Raw genomic sequence first — 16,403 nt, 5'->3', positions numbered from 1 at the left:
TCCAACTTATATTGAGATGTAAACCTTTAAATTCCCCTTTTCAACATGCAGTGAAAGACAAAATCCTGCCGGTTTTACAGATAACAGAGTTTTATTATAGTTAAATCAGCAGGACAAGTACAGCCAATAAGCTGGAGTGGAAAGCATAGATACGTGTGTGTTTGAGAGAAATGAAAGATGCAGTGAACAAAAATGCATTATTAGATCAACAGATTAGAGATGGGAGACAAGAAAACAGAGAACAGAGTAAGTAATAAATGAATAACAAACAGTGTTGGTACACAGAGCAGAAATACAACAAATCTTGCGATTCACAGTTGAAAATGTAATATTTTCCCAGGAAATTGGCTATTGGAAATGAAAAAAACCCCCAAAACAAAATAATAAATTAGTCTTTAAGTAAGTTGTGAAAGTGTGTGGTTGTCTGTCTGCCCTGTGGTGAACAGAGGAAGAGGAGAGGGGGTGTTTAAATAACAATCACGAACATTTAGCAAGAGACACAAAGACAAAGTTATACATATTTCACACATAGCATGGCCTTTTTTAACTGCTAAATAAACAGTTTGGTCAGCTTTGTTGGTGGATTCCTAAATAAACAGAACATCTGGATCCACAAAAGGCTTAAAAGAGACATAAGAGCAGACAGGGCAGCCTGAATTCACAGGAGGATTTCACAACAGCAAAGATAGAAGTAAAACTTTCAGGGGAAAGAAAAGTCACCACGCATTTAAGGGAGTTTTTATTTATTTATTTTTATATCTGATATTACCAACATGGCTGCAGCTAGGAGAGGTTTTTTCTAAATGGCACTGCCATAACAGATCCAATCACTCACCACTCCCATTTAGCGTGTCCCTTATTAAATCGCTTCCGGCTTTTGGCGAGCTGAACTTGAGCCAATCTGAGAAACCAAACACAATTTTTTTTGGCAGGAAACTTATTTCTGTACAAAAATTCTCACACAACCAAAAACAATATCTTATACTGTTTATTTTTTTTAAAGGGGGGGGGGGGGGTAATAAATATAGCCTGGGAACCAAATGAATAAGAGCTTGTGTTTCCTTAGCTCGTGCAGAATGCATCCGTCTTCACATTTCCACGCAGCCCTGTTTGTGTCAGGCCAATCACAAACATTCATCTAATACAGGGCAGGTTTGATGTAAATACACCGAGGAGCCCTGCTGTGGATCTTTTGTAAATAACCAAGATGGCTGCTGCTCACCTTATCTGCTACTGAGATAACTTGTGGTTCGTACATTATAATTTATACAACAGTTTCTGAAGCTATTTCGACAAACCTCTGTCGGGGCCATCAAGCAGTCTGAACGGGGCTTTGAGATATTTATGGGGATAAAGTTGCATTGAAGTGAGAAAGCGCATTTCTTTTACAAACAACCTGAAGACAGAAAATATTTGGTTCTGACCGACTACAGTCACTCACATGTATCTCATTTCCAGCAACACAGTGCCAGTGTGCGTCTTCAGAACTAGCCCACATTTTGTTACATAGTAACTGCATTTGCCAATCAGTGGTGAATTTCCTGTGGTAGCCCCGCCCAGCGACTCCAATTTGGTCCTCAGATATTTTGTGCTTTTTGGCACTTTTGTGCCACATTTGCTTTTTGAAAATACACGGGACCTGTTCTAGGAAAATCAGTTATCTGTCCTGTTGACTAGCCTGTGTCGTTCAGCCTCACCAGCTTTGATCAGACTTCTCTCGAATCCTCCTGTTGGGGTTGTGAAAGATTAGCATCTCAGAGTGCATGTAGTCACTCTCTGTTATTGTAGGGTTTTTACCTTACACATATTGTTCTAATAGGCGTGACACAAAGTGACATGTGACTTGGGCATTAGTCCCTTTGATTAAGTCGCACCCTGCACAGAAAGAGAAATTCAGTTTTAGAAAATGAAAAGCTGAAGAAACTGTAGAGAAAATTCATAAATGACAAACTGATTTGAACTCCTCAGGCAAACCGTCACTGTTCTGTGCAAACACACAAACAGCTTGATGTTGTACTGCTACACTGATATTAAAGATGACGTTTTTCTTTGTTCCCCCTCTTTCTTTCCTGTTATGCAGCAGAAGTAATAAGATAAACTCTTCTTATCAATTGAAAATACAAACTTCTCAGATCGATTTGCACATAATCTAGTATGATCCAGAATATGAGAGCTAAGCACATTAATATGCACAGCAATAAAGGTAACAGCCAAATGTCTGTGTTCGGTAAAATGATCATTATCTGCTGGTACATAACTGTAGTTTTAGCACTTTGACTACATTTTGATAGAGAGTAATAGGTGTGGGAAATGTGCTAAAACACAACAAAGTGGAAAGCTTCTGCTGTGAGGAAATATCAATACTAAGTAACAGTAAGTAGCAACATTACATCATTATTTACAGATCTGCTGCTAAATGCCTATAACAGTACTCAGAGGTCGTGTATGTGCAGTACATGCATTAATAAAACTGACCATCTAAAGAAATCTGTAACTGCTGGCAGCAGCTCATGAAAGGAGTGGAAAATAAATTTACATAAAAACTGTACATTAAACCGTCAACTATTAATTTACCTCATTTGAAACTGAATTTTGTCCTGATGTTGTAATGTTATATATCCCTCCCTGAGTTTCTGCTGGAGGATTCTTCCCGTAAAAAGGGAGTTCTTCTTTCCCACTGTTGCCAAGTGCAGCTCATAAGAAATATCTCTAATATTGTAAGGGGTTACTTTACAGTATGAAATGCCTTGAAGTGACTGTTGTTGTCCATTGGTGATATGAAAAAACAGACACGATCATGATCAGGACTGTACTTCATGAGGTAATACAATCCTGATCAAAAGTTTAAGACCACTTGAACTTTCTTCCACCTTTCAGTGTCCCATGTGTGGTGCTCTCTTGCAAAGTCCAAACAGTCAGTTCTGTGGCGTTCAAGGAGACAAGACTTTGAAGACGTTTTTTTTTGTTCGTCTGATGGTTATTGGGCTGCAGTCGGCACCAGTAACGGCTTTAATTTGAGTCGAGGATCGTCCAGTGTCTTGACAGACAGCTGATTGGATCCTCCGGCTCAGTCCTGGTGACATTTTTTTGGATCTTTCACCATACTTTTTTGTTCCATAACCTTAAGGTTATGGAACAAAGAAATTTGTTTAAGAAATTTAAGAAATTCCAAATGACCGTCTTACTGCGTCCCACCTCAGCAGTGATGGCGTGCTGTGAGAGACCCTGCTTATGCAGTTCAACAACCCGACCACATTTAAAAAGGGAAAGTTATTTTTCCTTTGCCATCACAGCATCATGACAGTGTGACTACCTGACAGAAAAGGACAATGAATCCACATTTCTGCACAGATTTGGCCTTTTAAAGGCATGTGGTCCTAAACCGCTGATCAGCTGTAAAACAGCCTGTTTCAGTTTAACAGTTGTTTTCAATAAATTGCTCAAAAAAATGTTTCGTCTCACTCCCATTTCTTCTTGTTGCACGTTGAAGTTCTACTTGGAACCTTGTTCAGATCCAACCATGCAAAATAGGGTTTTTTGCCATTTTTTAGTGGTCTTAAAGTAACAGATCTATTTCCTTGTGTATAAAACGTGTATTATAAAATGTTTACTTTGGCCTAGAAATGTGTGGATGTTAAAGTATGATAACTGAGCTGTCTCTTACCTTCCCTTGACCTGCGGTAGCTTGGCAGGCAGTCGGAGGATAACTTTCGGCCGGGGGGCTGACCGGATGTTATCAGTCTTTGGCCCCCGTAGATGAAGTCCTCAGATATTTATTATTTTTTACCTTTCCTTCCCTTTCTAACTGGAACTTCTTGCACCGAAAAAGACTAAAATATACATTCAGTGTCACACCTCCCTGTGTAACGTTCAGCAGCAGCCACTGAGGTTTACCTGTTACCTGTTTCTTCGTGGAGCCTCCGTTTGTCGCTCCCCTTCGTGTCCGTACATGACACGACAAAATTCTCATACAAACCACTGATATCTACCATTTATGAATAAATGAAATAGAAATTTAAAAACAACGTTAAAAACGTTGAGAGTGCTCCATCATTTTCTTCTTCTTCTTCTTCGTCCTCAGGATGGTTGTGGTGTATTAGCGCCACCAACCGGAGCTCAAGTCAGCTCCTTCTTCTTCTTGGTGTTTATTAGCGGATGCCAAACAATGAGTTCATGCATTACCGCCACCAACTGGTATGGAGTGCAGACCAGACTGTCACTTTAGGATTAGATCCTATCATGCTAATTAAATATATTTACTACAGTTATTTCTAAGTAAATAGATTAAATCTAGTTTGAGTTTGTTTGAATCAGTTGTCTTCTTTCTTCCTCACACTCCTGTCAGTGTAATATAACATGCGCTGCTGTCTCATCATCTCCACAGCACTCACATATTCCAGTGCAACATTTCCCTAAAATGAAAAGTGTGCCGTTTAGCCCAGCCTGCCCAAATCTGAGACGTGAAATGATTGTTTCTTCTCCTTTCTCCAGTTTTGCTTTGGATTTTATAAAACCACCATCCTTTCCCTCCTCCTGTTTTAATTGATGTTTTTTTTATTTATTTCTGTTTTACTACAGCTGATAATTGATTCCACTAATCTTTTTCCAGTGGCCTCTTTTGCAGCCTTATCTGCCATTTCATTTCCCTTAACACTATAATATGCTGGTGGCCATAAAAAAGTTAATCATTAGTCCCGTCATGTTTACTCTGCATAGTGTTTGTTAAGTTTCTATTAAGATGTCTGGTCGACTTGCTGCATGGTTGCATTGTGAACTTACTAACGATGAACTGGAATCTGAACAAAGTACTGATCTTAATGGTCTCATGTCTTAAACCGACAGGACTGCTAATAATATTGCAACCATTTCTGCTGTGTGTACTGAAAGTCCATCATTGATCCTTTTCCCTTCTTTATATTAAAGTCTGGTATAATAAAAGCTACTACAATATCTGTATACATTTGTACAGGATTCTAATAGTGACTAGTATATTTCTGTGCCATCTGGCAGTTTAAAATAAACTCCTTATCCTCATTTCTATCTACTGTCGCCAAGTTATTTTCTTCTAGGTTTGATTGATTAATAAACATCACACCTCCCTGGATTATATTTTTCCCTAATTTAATCTGTGATTACTTGATATTATTGTTATTGTTGTTTCTCAGGATACCAACTTTTGTGATGCTTTGTTTGGGTTTTTATTTTCATGTTTCATTTCCTTTGATCCGTGCATGTTCCCTGTCCTATTGTCTGTGTGGTTGTGCTTCAGATTGGTTAATTATCCATTGCTGACAATATGATGACACCTAAAAACACTTTGTTAGGTACATGTATTCAGTGCATGTACATTTCATGGCATGGGTAGTAGTGTTGAGTACTCTGAAATACTCAGGCTGGTCTGAATATTTCATAAAATACTGAAGTGCTGGAATTTTCCTGCACAACCATCTCTGAGCTTTACAGAGAACGGGCAAAAAAAAGAAAATCTTCGGCATCAAACTAACAGGGCGGAGGGAAACAGTAAGTCAGCTAAGCACAGGAAACTGAGGATAAAAAAATTGTCAGTAGACTAAAAAAACATCGCCTGGTTTGATTAGTCTTGACCTCTGCTGGGACAGTCAGACAGCAGGGTCAGAATCCTGTCTTGTATCATCAGGTAAGGTTGCTGTTGGTGGTGTAATGGTGCAGGAGTACTGCTGCTGAGCACGTCCATCCCTTTAGGACCACAGTGTACACATCTTCTGACGGCTACTTCCAGCAGGATAATCTAGCGATGTCGCAAAGCTCAAATCAAATCAGGACAAAACTGTACTCCACAGTCACAACATCTTAATCCAATCGATCACCTTTGGGATGTGGTGGGGTGGAAGTGTGCATTATGGATGTGGAGCCAGCAAATCTGCAGCAACTATGCGATGCCATCATGTCAACATGGACCAAAATGAAGAATGTTTCCTGCATGATGTTAAATCTGTACCATGAAGAATTCAGGAGCCCACCTGGTACCAGCGAGGTGTGCCTACAAAGAGGCCAGTGAGGGTATTCCCAAAGTGAAATGCTGAAAATGATCCAACATATTGCAGATTCTGCTTCTGCCATATAAACGTTCTTCTTTGCTGTTCTTTCTGCTCCCATTCACTTCCAATCTGACATCACAAACATTCAACACTTTATGAAACTAATAAAATTATATTGGGAAACCATGATACTTCAATACATCCTTCTATTTTCTTAATTGCCTGTGAAGCCTATCCCAGTTTCTAGTGCAAGAGGTGTGGTGCACCAGTCCAACACAAGGTAACACAGACAGACAACCATCCGCCCTGATTTTCACAACTGCAGCCAGTTTAGAATCACCAGATCAAACTCAAATTATTGTTATTTTGTAACGAACATTATCTTTGTTGTAAATGATGACTCCTGGAGGTTATTTGCAAAAACACAAAACAGAAAAGCTCAATAACACACTTCTTTAGCGCAGTCATTCAGCGTTTTTGTCACCGAGACCCACAAACTCACAATCTCTTCATCATCGTCAGAACCATCAAATAAATGTAGTGTTTTTAAAATACACTCATGGCTCCCAAGGACCCAGTGAGGAAACAGACTTCTGGCTTCCTGTTCAGAAGGTCACTGATCATCTGCACACTCGCTCTCCTGATTTCTTTTTTTTTTTTTTTTTTGTCTCATCTTTGGCTTGTATCTCACTTCCTGCACACATTCTTTCTCTCGTTTAATCAGCCACTCTGGCATGTGACCCCTTAGTGTAGAAGTACTAATATCATGTGATGTGGTAATAATAAATAGGGGAACATTGGAGCCCTGCATTTATAATACTTTTAACATACTAATCAAAAATCTTGACAGTTTGTGTTTCAGTCGACAAATGCACGTTACCTCTGGCTCAACAGGTCACATTACTTTGCCTCAGAGGTCCATTCCATGTTTCATCTGACAGAGAAAGCTGTTCTTTCTTCTTCTTTCATACAGACGGGACTGAAGCCTCACCACAGTCAAGTCTCTGCGGTGCTCAGACTTTGAAGTGAGATTACCGGGGCCTCGGCTACCAGACAGAAGGTCACCACTCTCTCACCAGACTGGTGCCTCCTCTTCGCCTCCCTCCACTCAAACTGATCCAGCCTGCCTCTCAATTAAATCTGAGGAAGAAAATCTCATCTGGCTGTCAGACACAGGGCGGACTCTCAGATACCAACCAGAAATGTAGCAGGAGACTCAAAGACAACCAGAAACAATGAGCCACAGATTTCACTCAGGTAACATAGATCTTTATTTAAATTACAGACGAATTTATATAAAATCTGCACAAATATATTTCCAGAAAACATAAAATATATCTGTCTGAATAAATGATCTAGCCCAGCTGATCTTAACCTTTCTTTGGATTTTGTTTGGACATTAGTTGTGGGACGTTTCACTAAAGCTAAATTATCGCTCCCGTTTCTTTAATCTGACAAATTTTATTAACAAAGCTAAACCAAAAGGAAAAAAAAAAGAAAAGATTCAAATATTTAAAAAAGAAAGAAAGAAAAAAAGAAAATCCCATATCATGGTGAAGTGGAAAAGGCCATACTGATTAGTGATTAGCCTCATCTCTTAAATCCTGGTGACCGTCGACTTGTACACAAACATTTTTGTAAGTGAACCAAGAGTTTTCAGTCAGGACAAAAAGCTACAGGAGAATTTATTTTGTCGTGAAGGAAATTAATGCCTCTTTGATACACGGCTGTAAGCCGTCAGCAGCTGTCATCTCTTCATCCACAAGAGGTCAGTGTTGCACACTAAAATGAAAATCATGCCTGTATTTGTTTACTAAATGATCTATTGTTATTTTGTGTGTGAACGGAGGCCCGCTCTCAATATTCGCAACCTAAGAAAAAAACAAAACAAAACAGCAAAAAGGCGAGTAACAGGTTGCTCTGAGCCTGGCTTGTCTTATACAAATGAACTGTAGTCATATCTCAGCAGTCCTGATTCTAACTGCAGCATTTCCCAGTGAAACCGTTCAGAGACATAACTGAAGTTTATGCAATTAAAACATTTTAGTGACTGAAAATGGGACAAAACTGAGCGCAGGTTACGAGCCATGAGGACGGGGCGCACGGATGTTACACACTGAGGTATTTTTAATGTAAACACATTTCTCCGTAGCACTTAATGCCAAGATTTTTTTTCTTGCACTCTTGGTAAAGCAATAATTTTATCATAACACAACATACAGTCACAGTGCATCTGTATCCTGATAAACAAAGTAAGAACATTGGACACACACACAAACACAAACATTTACATGAGTCCAACATTTAAGATTACTGCACACGGATTTATAAAGCTCATTGTCTTAAAAGGTGAAACATGTTTCAGTAAAACTGCACTTTTATCACGTGCACATCCACAAAAGTTCAGCCATCTTTAATCCTCTGCAGTCACCGGGCTCTGTTTCCAGCACTAATTTTAAATTATGATTAGTTTTTACTGTTCAAGCAAGTGTTTAAATAAAACAATCATATGTTGAAAAGATAAATAAAGGGCAAAGTTTCCAAAGTAGCAAAGTAGCGCTCTTTCTGTGTTAGAAAAATGAATTTAAAGGCTAAAACGTAATCTGTGACCATGTAAATGATACACTAATTACTGTATTTCAGGGGATTGCATAGCTAACAATGAAAATGACTGTAAACTCATAGTTTACATAAGTGTAAGTAACATATTTAATCTTGATTAAATATATAAACTGACACGGTTTTACATTTTATTGGTTTTGAATTGTTGCATTGATGTATTTACACTGTGCTGTATACAGCGCCCTCCAGAGGTGTTGCATATTACAACAATAGCCAAGTCTTGTTTCATTTTCATGTTTTAAATAAATTAAAGTAATTTAAAAAGCGTAAAGTAGCAAAAGCAAAACACATGTGCCATCTTTTGTTGTTATACTGCCTTTCAGTGGACCGCAAGGATCGTCTTAAGTGCTTGTTTGATGTTCAGGAAACTTTGGAAACCCCCTCCTCTTACCCCCGTCTGACTCTGGATTTGAGGGATTTCTAACCTCGATGATTTCGGTTGCACGCTGTACACATTCAGTGATCCTGCCCTGGTTTAAAATAATACACTTTCAGGATCGGACGAGGTTTATTTATCGTCCGGCGTTAACCCGAGTGTTAAAAGATGTGTCAGTCAGGTTTGCGAGAGGCGGGGGGTTGACAGCGTTGGTGGTGACGTGCTTTTTGTAAGAAGGCGAGAAGCGGGTCTCGATCTTTTTCACGATTTCAGCAATTGAGTAAACTAACAGAAATGTTCCTTCAGATTTAAATTTGATATTTAATGTTGTCAGCACCGTTTCTCAGTCTTGGGGTTTCCTTTCAGGACGATGTGAGGTAATCCAACGGCCCATTTATCACAGGGCCAGTACTGCAGTCCAGGCAGCGAGTACGGTATCTCGTAGCTGGCATCCAGGTAGGCTATCAGCGTGCTTCCGTAGGCTACAGCTATCACAATCAGAATGTGCCTGAAGGACACATAAATCGAAGGTCAACACAAAGACACAGACCATTTTTTCCTAAAAATGAGGCCTGTTCATGATGTGTTCACGGTAGATAAAAGATCACAAGACTGGAGATAGGGGTTCACGGTACCAAGGTTTGGAAACGCTGATCTAATGTTGCAGTAAACTCATCTTTTCATTTTCCCAAAAGGTTGATTCTGTTGACGTGGATGTTTTCAGTGGGAGAAACATTTCGTCATCATCCAGGTGACTCCTTCAGTCTCACCTGACTGCAGGTTTCCAACCTTATAAACTGTACATTTGCTCAATGACTGAAACCAGCACACTGAATGAACAATGGGCTGTGAGGTCTCTGCAGTCTATTTACACCTACAGGCCAGTGGACACTCTTCCAAGGATGAGGATGTACACATCCTGGACAGGGAGGAACGCTGGTTTGAGCGCCGAGTCAAGGAGGGAAAGGCCATCTCTGACTGGAGGAGGGGGCCTAAGGGTACATCTGTCACCATCTTACAATGCTGTGATTGCAGCCATTCCCCAACTCTCTGTGAATGGGACCCATGGCCATTGATCAGTGGTTGTTTAACATTAATATGCAAATTCTCATAACCAATGATGAAGGAACTGAGCTCCCAGCCCGTTGTTCATTCAGTGGTGCTGGTTTCAGTCATTGTGCAAATGTACTGTTTATAAGGTTGGAAACCTGCAGTCAGCTGGATGACTGGAAACAGGATAAACTTTTTGGGATTTACTGACCTGGATGATTGAGCGTGCATGAAGACAGTAATTCATCTTGTTGATATGAAACAAACATGCAGACAAGTGAAGATAAAGAAATAAAAGAAATGAACTGCAAGCAGGACTTACCAGAACCCATGCAGGTAGCAGAAGTTGATCCTCTGCCAGAAGCTGCAGCCAAAGCGGTCACTGAGCCAGCAGGAGATGGCGAGCACCCACAGAGCGATCGACAGCTTGGCGAGTCGCAGAGCCTTCTGGTCAGTGCAGCTGAGAATGACGGAAAATGGATGATTGCAGGAAATCAAACCGCAAAGTGCACGATGATGTTTTTACGTGTCTTTTTCTTACCATTTCATCTCAATAATCAGAGTGTAAAGCAGATGGAGGCCGAAGCAGTTTAACGCGTAGGCATTGGCCGTAGGTTTGACGAATGACGACACCGAGCTGATGACGGTGATCACCAGGACGAGCTTTGAAAATGTGGATCTGCGTCGGAGCGCACAGAGACAGAAGTCAACATGCACCTGAAGCAGACTTGAAACAAACATTTAGTTTAATTTTGGCATCGTACTCAAGTCCCGTATGGACTCACAGACGTGATTTCACTACATGCTTTGTGTAAAGCATTCTGGTTTGGATGGGTGCAAAGTAAATAAACATGATTGTTACAGCAGTCTACGAAACCATGAAAACCTGAAAAACAGGTTGTCCTCCCCATACTCACACTTCCAATAAATAAACTCGTCATTGAGCATTCTTCGTGTGCAATAACTGTGAGGCCTTGCTCTTTATCTAAAGTTGTGATTACCTGATAAACGCAGGTCCAAAATTCACTTATTTTAACCTAATTTTGGGTCATATGTGGATTACTGCTATACTCAACAGCTAATTCCCAACTCTGCCTTTTAATAGAATTTGTCTGTATAGTCTTTGTATAAATTTATAAAAGACAGAATTTGCAGAAAAAGTCCTCCATAAAAACTGTTTATTTAGGATCAGGAGCAGTGACGTGCACTCAGGAACCTCCTGTGTTCACCTGTGACGTCAGGGCTGCATGTTCGTGGACAAGGATGCAGCTTTTTAAATTTTGCCTCTCTACAGCAAAGTGGATTTTAAATAAAACATTCAAGCGTAGACTTTCAGGTTTACAGTTGGACAGTTTGAACCAAAGTCCTGCCATTTTTATACGCGGCCGCTGTCGTCAGAGGCTCATGAGTAACTGGACAAGTAGCTGACGAGCAGGTGAACCAGGTGAGGCCGGTTTCTCGACTATGTCGTGACAAATTCAGCAGATACAAGAACTGGAGTCGAGTCTCAGTGTTGAATTATCATTTGGGAGCTTTTAACAGGAATTTTTTCTTAATGTGACAGTCAAAGATATGCTCATGCAAGTAAAGACTGAAGAAACTTCATGAGTGGCCAAATCAACAGTCTGTCAGCTCAGCGATGCCAAAAGGCCTGAAAGACCACAAGAGGCAGCTCAACAGGTTATTATTTCCAGGTTTCAAGAAAACAACTTCTAAACACCAAGTCGAGGACACTCTGGAGAAGGCAGAGTGATAACTGTCAAGGTCTAATATCAAGACATGCCTTCATAAATGGAAATACAGTATGTTTGCAACAAGGCGTCCAGCACTGCTACATTCGAAAACAAGAAGGCTACATTACAGGAAAACATGTAAGAGTTTGCACAGCTGCCATTGGTGTTTATTGATCATGTGATTGCCGATAGAAGTAGCAGGACGAACTGTGAAGCGTGCAGGGCTGTACTCTCTGCTCACACAGTGTTTATAGTGCACATGGATCATGACTATTCTTCAATAGCCAAGCCAGTCACCTGATTTCAACACAACAGAGCAGCAACTGAAGATGGCTGCAGTGAAGGCCTGGAAGAGCATCTCAAAGGGGAAAGCATAACATTTGGTGACATCCATGAGTTCTAGACTTCAAGACTTCATTTTCCAAATATTAAAAACAATCCTTATATTATAAATTAAATTAGTTGGTCCAGTTACCCTTGAGCCTCTGAGAATGGGGTTATGTGGATAATTACACAGTCGTACTGTTTGATTCAAAAACACTGAAGCAAAATGATAAAACAGTCGGTACAGTACTGTTTTTGGTAACTGTTGATGTAAATATGTAAAAATTGTGTAAGTTTCTGTTTTGTGTCCTGTTTGTTTGTATATGAGTCTTTCTGGCTGCTGTCACACCCAAATTTCCGCTTGTGGGACAATTAAAGGATTATTTTATTCTATTCTAAAAACATCACGATCGTTAGACTTCACTGTAATCACAGAGGCCTCGGCTGCTCAGGAGGAGCAACCCACTGGATCAAAAACTGGAAAATCACTGTGAGGTTATTGATGCCAGGGGGATTGTTTTGCACATCAAATTTTCATTCACCTGTCCCACCTTGCAGTTTAAATATTTACACAGGTTGGGTGGAGCTCCGTTTTTACAGCCCCGTGTCCATCAAGGTGAAGACTGAACCACCACATTTGGGACAATGACGAACATTTGAGCTGTTAAACTGGATCCTCGTCCGGCGGGGATAAGGTTTCACACTGGCGTGTGTTGGAAACGCTCTGTTATTGTTTTGCATCATCCCGAAAGACCACTGATCTCCTTAGAACACGCAGAGGCACGAATAACCGCCGGACACAAAGACCTTGGACTAAGTTGTCGAAACACAGATCAGTCATCTGTCGCTGGGTTAATAGTTACAAGGTCAACATACCTGTCTTTTATAAAAGAAGGGAAGAGTCTGCGAGGGAACCAGACGGCATAACCGACCGCCAACACCCACAAGATCGAGAGCTCGTCCAACATCTGACCGACAAAACTAAGAGTCATGTGAAAGTACGCCGAGAACAGCCCTGCAAAGAAGAAAGAACGAGAGAATGATGTATAATTATTCATGCTTTTAGAATTTTATAGGCAAAGACAAGTCGGGGAGGAGAATAAGACGGGTAAAGTGAGACGTGCCACTGCAGGTTCAGAGATGTTTAAGTGCAGTGCAGGGGAGACGTGCAGAGCTCCAGTTTGCAGCTGACTTCTCTGTTTGTGATTTAGTTATTACATTTAAACTCTTTCTCATACTGGTTAAACTGGTTTGGTTACTGTTGCAACTACTGACTATTTCATTCAGTGTCATAAAACTTTAAGAAAACCTAATCAGTTCAGAGAAGCTTGAAATATCTGCTACAGATCTTCCTGCTTGATAACACATTGCATTGATATCTATTTCATCTATACCGAGTCAGCCTGTTTCACAAACACAAAACATTTCTAAGGATTTTGCAGACATACGGCTGAAGTTGGTTTAAATAAATAAATAAATAAATAAAGAACTGACCTACAAAAATCATCATGACCCACACCAGGTGGATCGCCAAGCTCCTCTCTTTGGCATACGGGTGCAGAAGGTAGAGCATGATGGGAGAGATAATGAAGAAAATGAAGCTGCTCATCTGCAGGGAAAACATTAAATCGATCACAAGTCCAAAGTATGGCTTTGAGTTGCAGCTGTTGAGCTAATAGCGCCACTACAAATGTCTCCTGAATAAAAAGGTTTCAGTTTACCGTGTTGAAGGACTCGACCACATGCTCAGAGTGTCTGTAGTTGTCTTCGCACCAGTCGATTTCTGAACTCTCATAGGAGAAAACTCCCGCCATCCTCTCGCCAGAGTGAACACCTGTGAGACGCAGGGACAACAGCGGCCGCTGACTCTGGTGTAACAAGCACACCTGCATTTTTCAGTAGTCAAATTAAGGTGTTTGTATACGTGGTTTATGGAAATCATGATCCCCTCCACCCAGCAGTCAAATGCCGATCGCACCCTTTTACAATTTCACTTAAATGTCAGTCCCTAATCGCACCTACATTTCCCATGATGCAGCCGGACAGCATGTTCAGCATGTCATAAAACCAGCCCAGAAAATGTGGCCGATTCAGACAACAGCGCACGTTGCTCCACTTTTATTATATTTTTATGACATGATAAAAATGGAGCCATATACGCAAACAGACTTTTTGCTCCATGGTTAACGTTTTGTACGCATTAATGCACCACACAAACATGATCCAGTTAAATCAGAGGCCATTAAACACTCTGACTTTTGTCATTTTGAATATCAAATTCATCTTTGGTACTACAGTAAGTTCATTTCCATAGTTGTATCCCTTTTAATTGACTTTCACTTTAGTGTAGGCTGAGGAGACTTCACACTTCCACAACCTATTTAACCTTCACTGCACGCTCTCTGACATCTATGTGCTATTAAAACACAACCCGCTGTCGTTCCTAGAAGGCTGTCAGATGTGGCACAGTCTGTGAATGGTGCCTCGTTCACAGTATTTGTTGGACTTGATTTTATTGCATCATTATTATATGGCTTTTATTTACACTTACAGTGTTAATAAGGGGGGAAAGTTCATGTTCACAAAAGTACACATTAGACTTTTGCTGGATTTGTTTTTAAACCTCAGTCTGGCCTCACAACTGGGACTAAAATGTTGCCAATGAGTTTTATATCCACAGAGGCCAAGGGCGCTAATTTCGGTCTCACCACTGTGGAACTGGTTTTAACTGAATCTGGATGTATTTTCTACAGCAAAAATAGTACCTGGGGCTTATAAGGGTACTTATCATGTAGCCTAAACAGGAAGTAGTCATCAGAACACCACCCTTGATGTTGATATCTGAATTACAGATTTTTAACAGTGGCAATAAACTTATTTCAGAGTGTGTACTGAAATACAATATAGATTTTATAGGTGTACCTAATAAAGTGGCTACTGATGGGAAAAGAAGTACTCTGCCCATCCCATCATAGATGTACTTGTTGTCCAGAACAATCCATGTAGAATACTAACATATTACTGCATAACACTGTTATGTACTACAGTGTAATTCAGGCCACTGCTCGGCTGAACACTGAAAGAAAAATATTATCTATAGTAACAACTCCCAGTTTATCTGTTGATTAGAACTCGTATGAATAACCTATACTAGGAAAATAGGCAGTTGAGTTCAAAGGTCATTAAATAAAGGTGGTGGACTAAAAGTATAAAGTACAATTACTTTAAGAAAGTAGTGGAGCACAATATATAATGTAACAGTAAATTACTATTTATTACCATCCTGAAGATGAATAAACATCGGCGTTTTCCTGACAGGGAAAAACCTTTTTTCTAGTCCGAAATATGAATGAATTTATTCATATTTCGGACTGGACAAAAAAATGTCCCAAATTTATTAAGAAGTTGATTTTTTTTCTTATTACAGGGTGTTACCATGGGAGTCAGAAACTGGCTCTTACCTGCCATGCTGTCGTCCTACAGCCCGGCACTGCTGCTCGGCTCCAGGTGCTGCAACAGGTGGATTTAACGAGGCGGGGTTTTGAAACGCTCGCGATCCCGAAGCACGAGTCCCGTAACGTCACTGACGGTCACGCGAAAGGGTTTCAAATCTCTGGGACAATATGTCATCACAGAGAAAATGTCTGGAATGAGCTCGTTTGTTTTTCCTCCTTCATTGACAGTTTACCAGACCCCGGGGGAAAGAGCAGGAACCGGTTACACAGCAGTAACGAGTAACGTAGAAACGACCATATGAGGCAAAAAAAATAATAATACTTGAACGGGCTGTAAACACACGACAGGCGACTGCAGAAAACCTGAAAAGAAACACGGAAAACCTTAACAGGTGTTCCAGGTAGCTGCTGCACCTGTCTGAGTAATCTCAGTTTTTTCCTAAAGGAGGTTCAACCAGTCCATCTGCCGCATTTCAAAATAAAAGCATAATCCTGCAGAGCAGCCGAGGAGCAGGTATGGTGGGAACACGCTTAGTCTTATTTGAAGCTGAAACACCAAATAGTTGCATTTATATTTACTCTTCTGGACAGTACAGTGACACTGTGATGCTGCAGTTTAAGTCTTAATCAAACCCAAGTGAAAATCAATGGGATCCAGTGTGATTTAGTTTTTTATCATATGTAGAAGTGTTTATGATCTGTAAAGTATAAAAAATACAAAATCTGACGCTTCCACCCCCACACCCCGCCACACACCCCCACACCCCGCCACACACTGCCACACACACTGCCACACACTGCCACACACACCCCCACACACTGCCAC

General features: G+C 40.5%; 1 protein-coding gene across 1 annotated transcript; it reads right to left on the bottom strand.

Moving 5' to 3' along the window:
- Window positions 1-7,264: 7,264 nt before the first annotated feature.
- On the bottom strand, window positions 7,265-16,311 carry acer1 (alkaline ceramidase 1). Its single transcript, XM_031758673.2, has 7 exons — window positions 15,584-16,311; window positions 13,844-13,956; window positions 13,617-13,731; window positions 12,999-13,137; window positions 10,607-10,744; window positions 10,388-10,525; window positions 7,265-9,523 (listed from the first exon to the last, which is right to left on the bottom strand). Exons 1-7 carry the CDS (start codon window positions 15,588-15,590, stop codon window positions 9,346-9,348), a joined length of 828 nt encoding a protein of 275 aa, XP_031614533.1. The 5' UTR covers window positions 15,591-16,311; the 3' UTR covers window positions 7,265-9,345.
- Window positions 16,312-16,403: the final 92 nt, after the last annotated feature.

Source organism: Oreochromis aureus, linkage group 17 (assembly GCF_013358895.1).
Source record: "Oreochromis aureus strain Israel breed Guangdong linkage group 17, ZZ_aureus, whole genome shotgun sequence".
NCBI lineage: Eukaryota > Metazoa > Chordata > Actinopteri > Cichliformes > Cichlidae > Oreochromis > Oreochromis aureus.
The sequence above is the reverse complement of the archived record's forward strand: the minus strand, read 5'-3'. Positions and strand labels throughout refer to the sequence as shown.

Coding starts and splice junctions, on each gene's coding strand:
- acer1 (XM_031758673.2), bottom strand. Junction 13,138..13,616: donor GGTCATGATGATTTTTGTAG/GTCAGTTCTTTA, acceptor TCTTCTTTGCAG/GGCTGTTCTCGGCGTACTTT. Junction 9,524..10,387: donor TGCTACCTGCATGGGTTCTG/GTAAGTCCTGCT, acceptor TGTGTCCTTCAG/GCACATTCTGATTGTGATAG.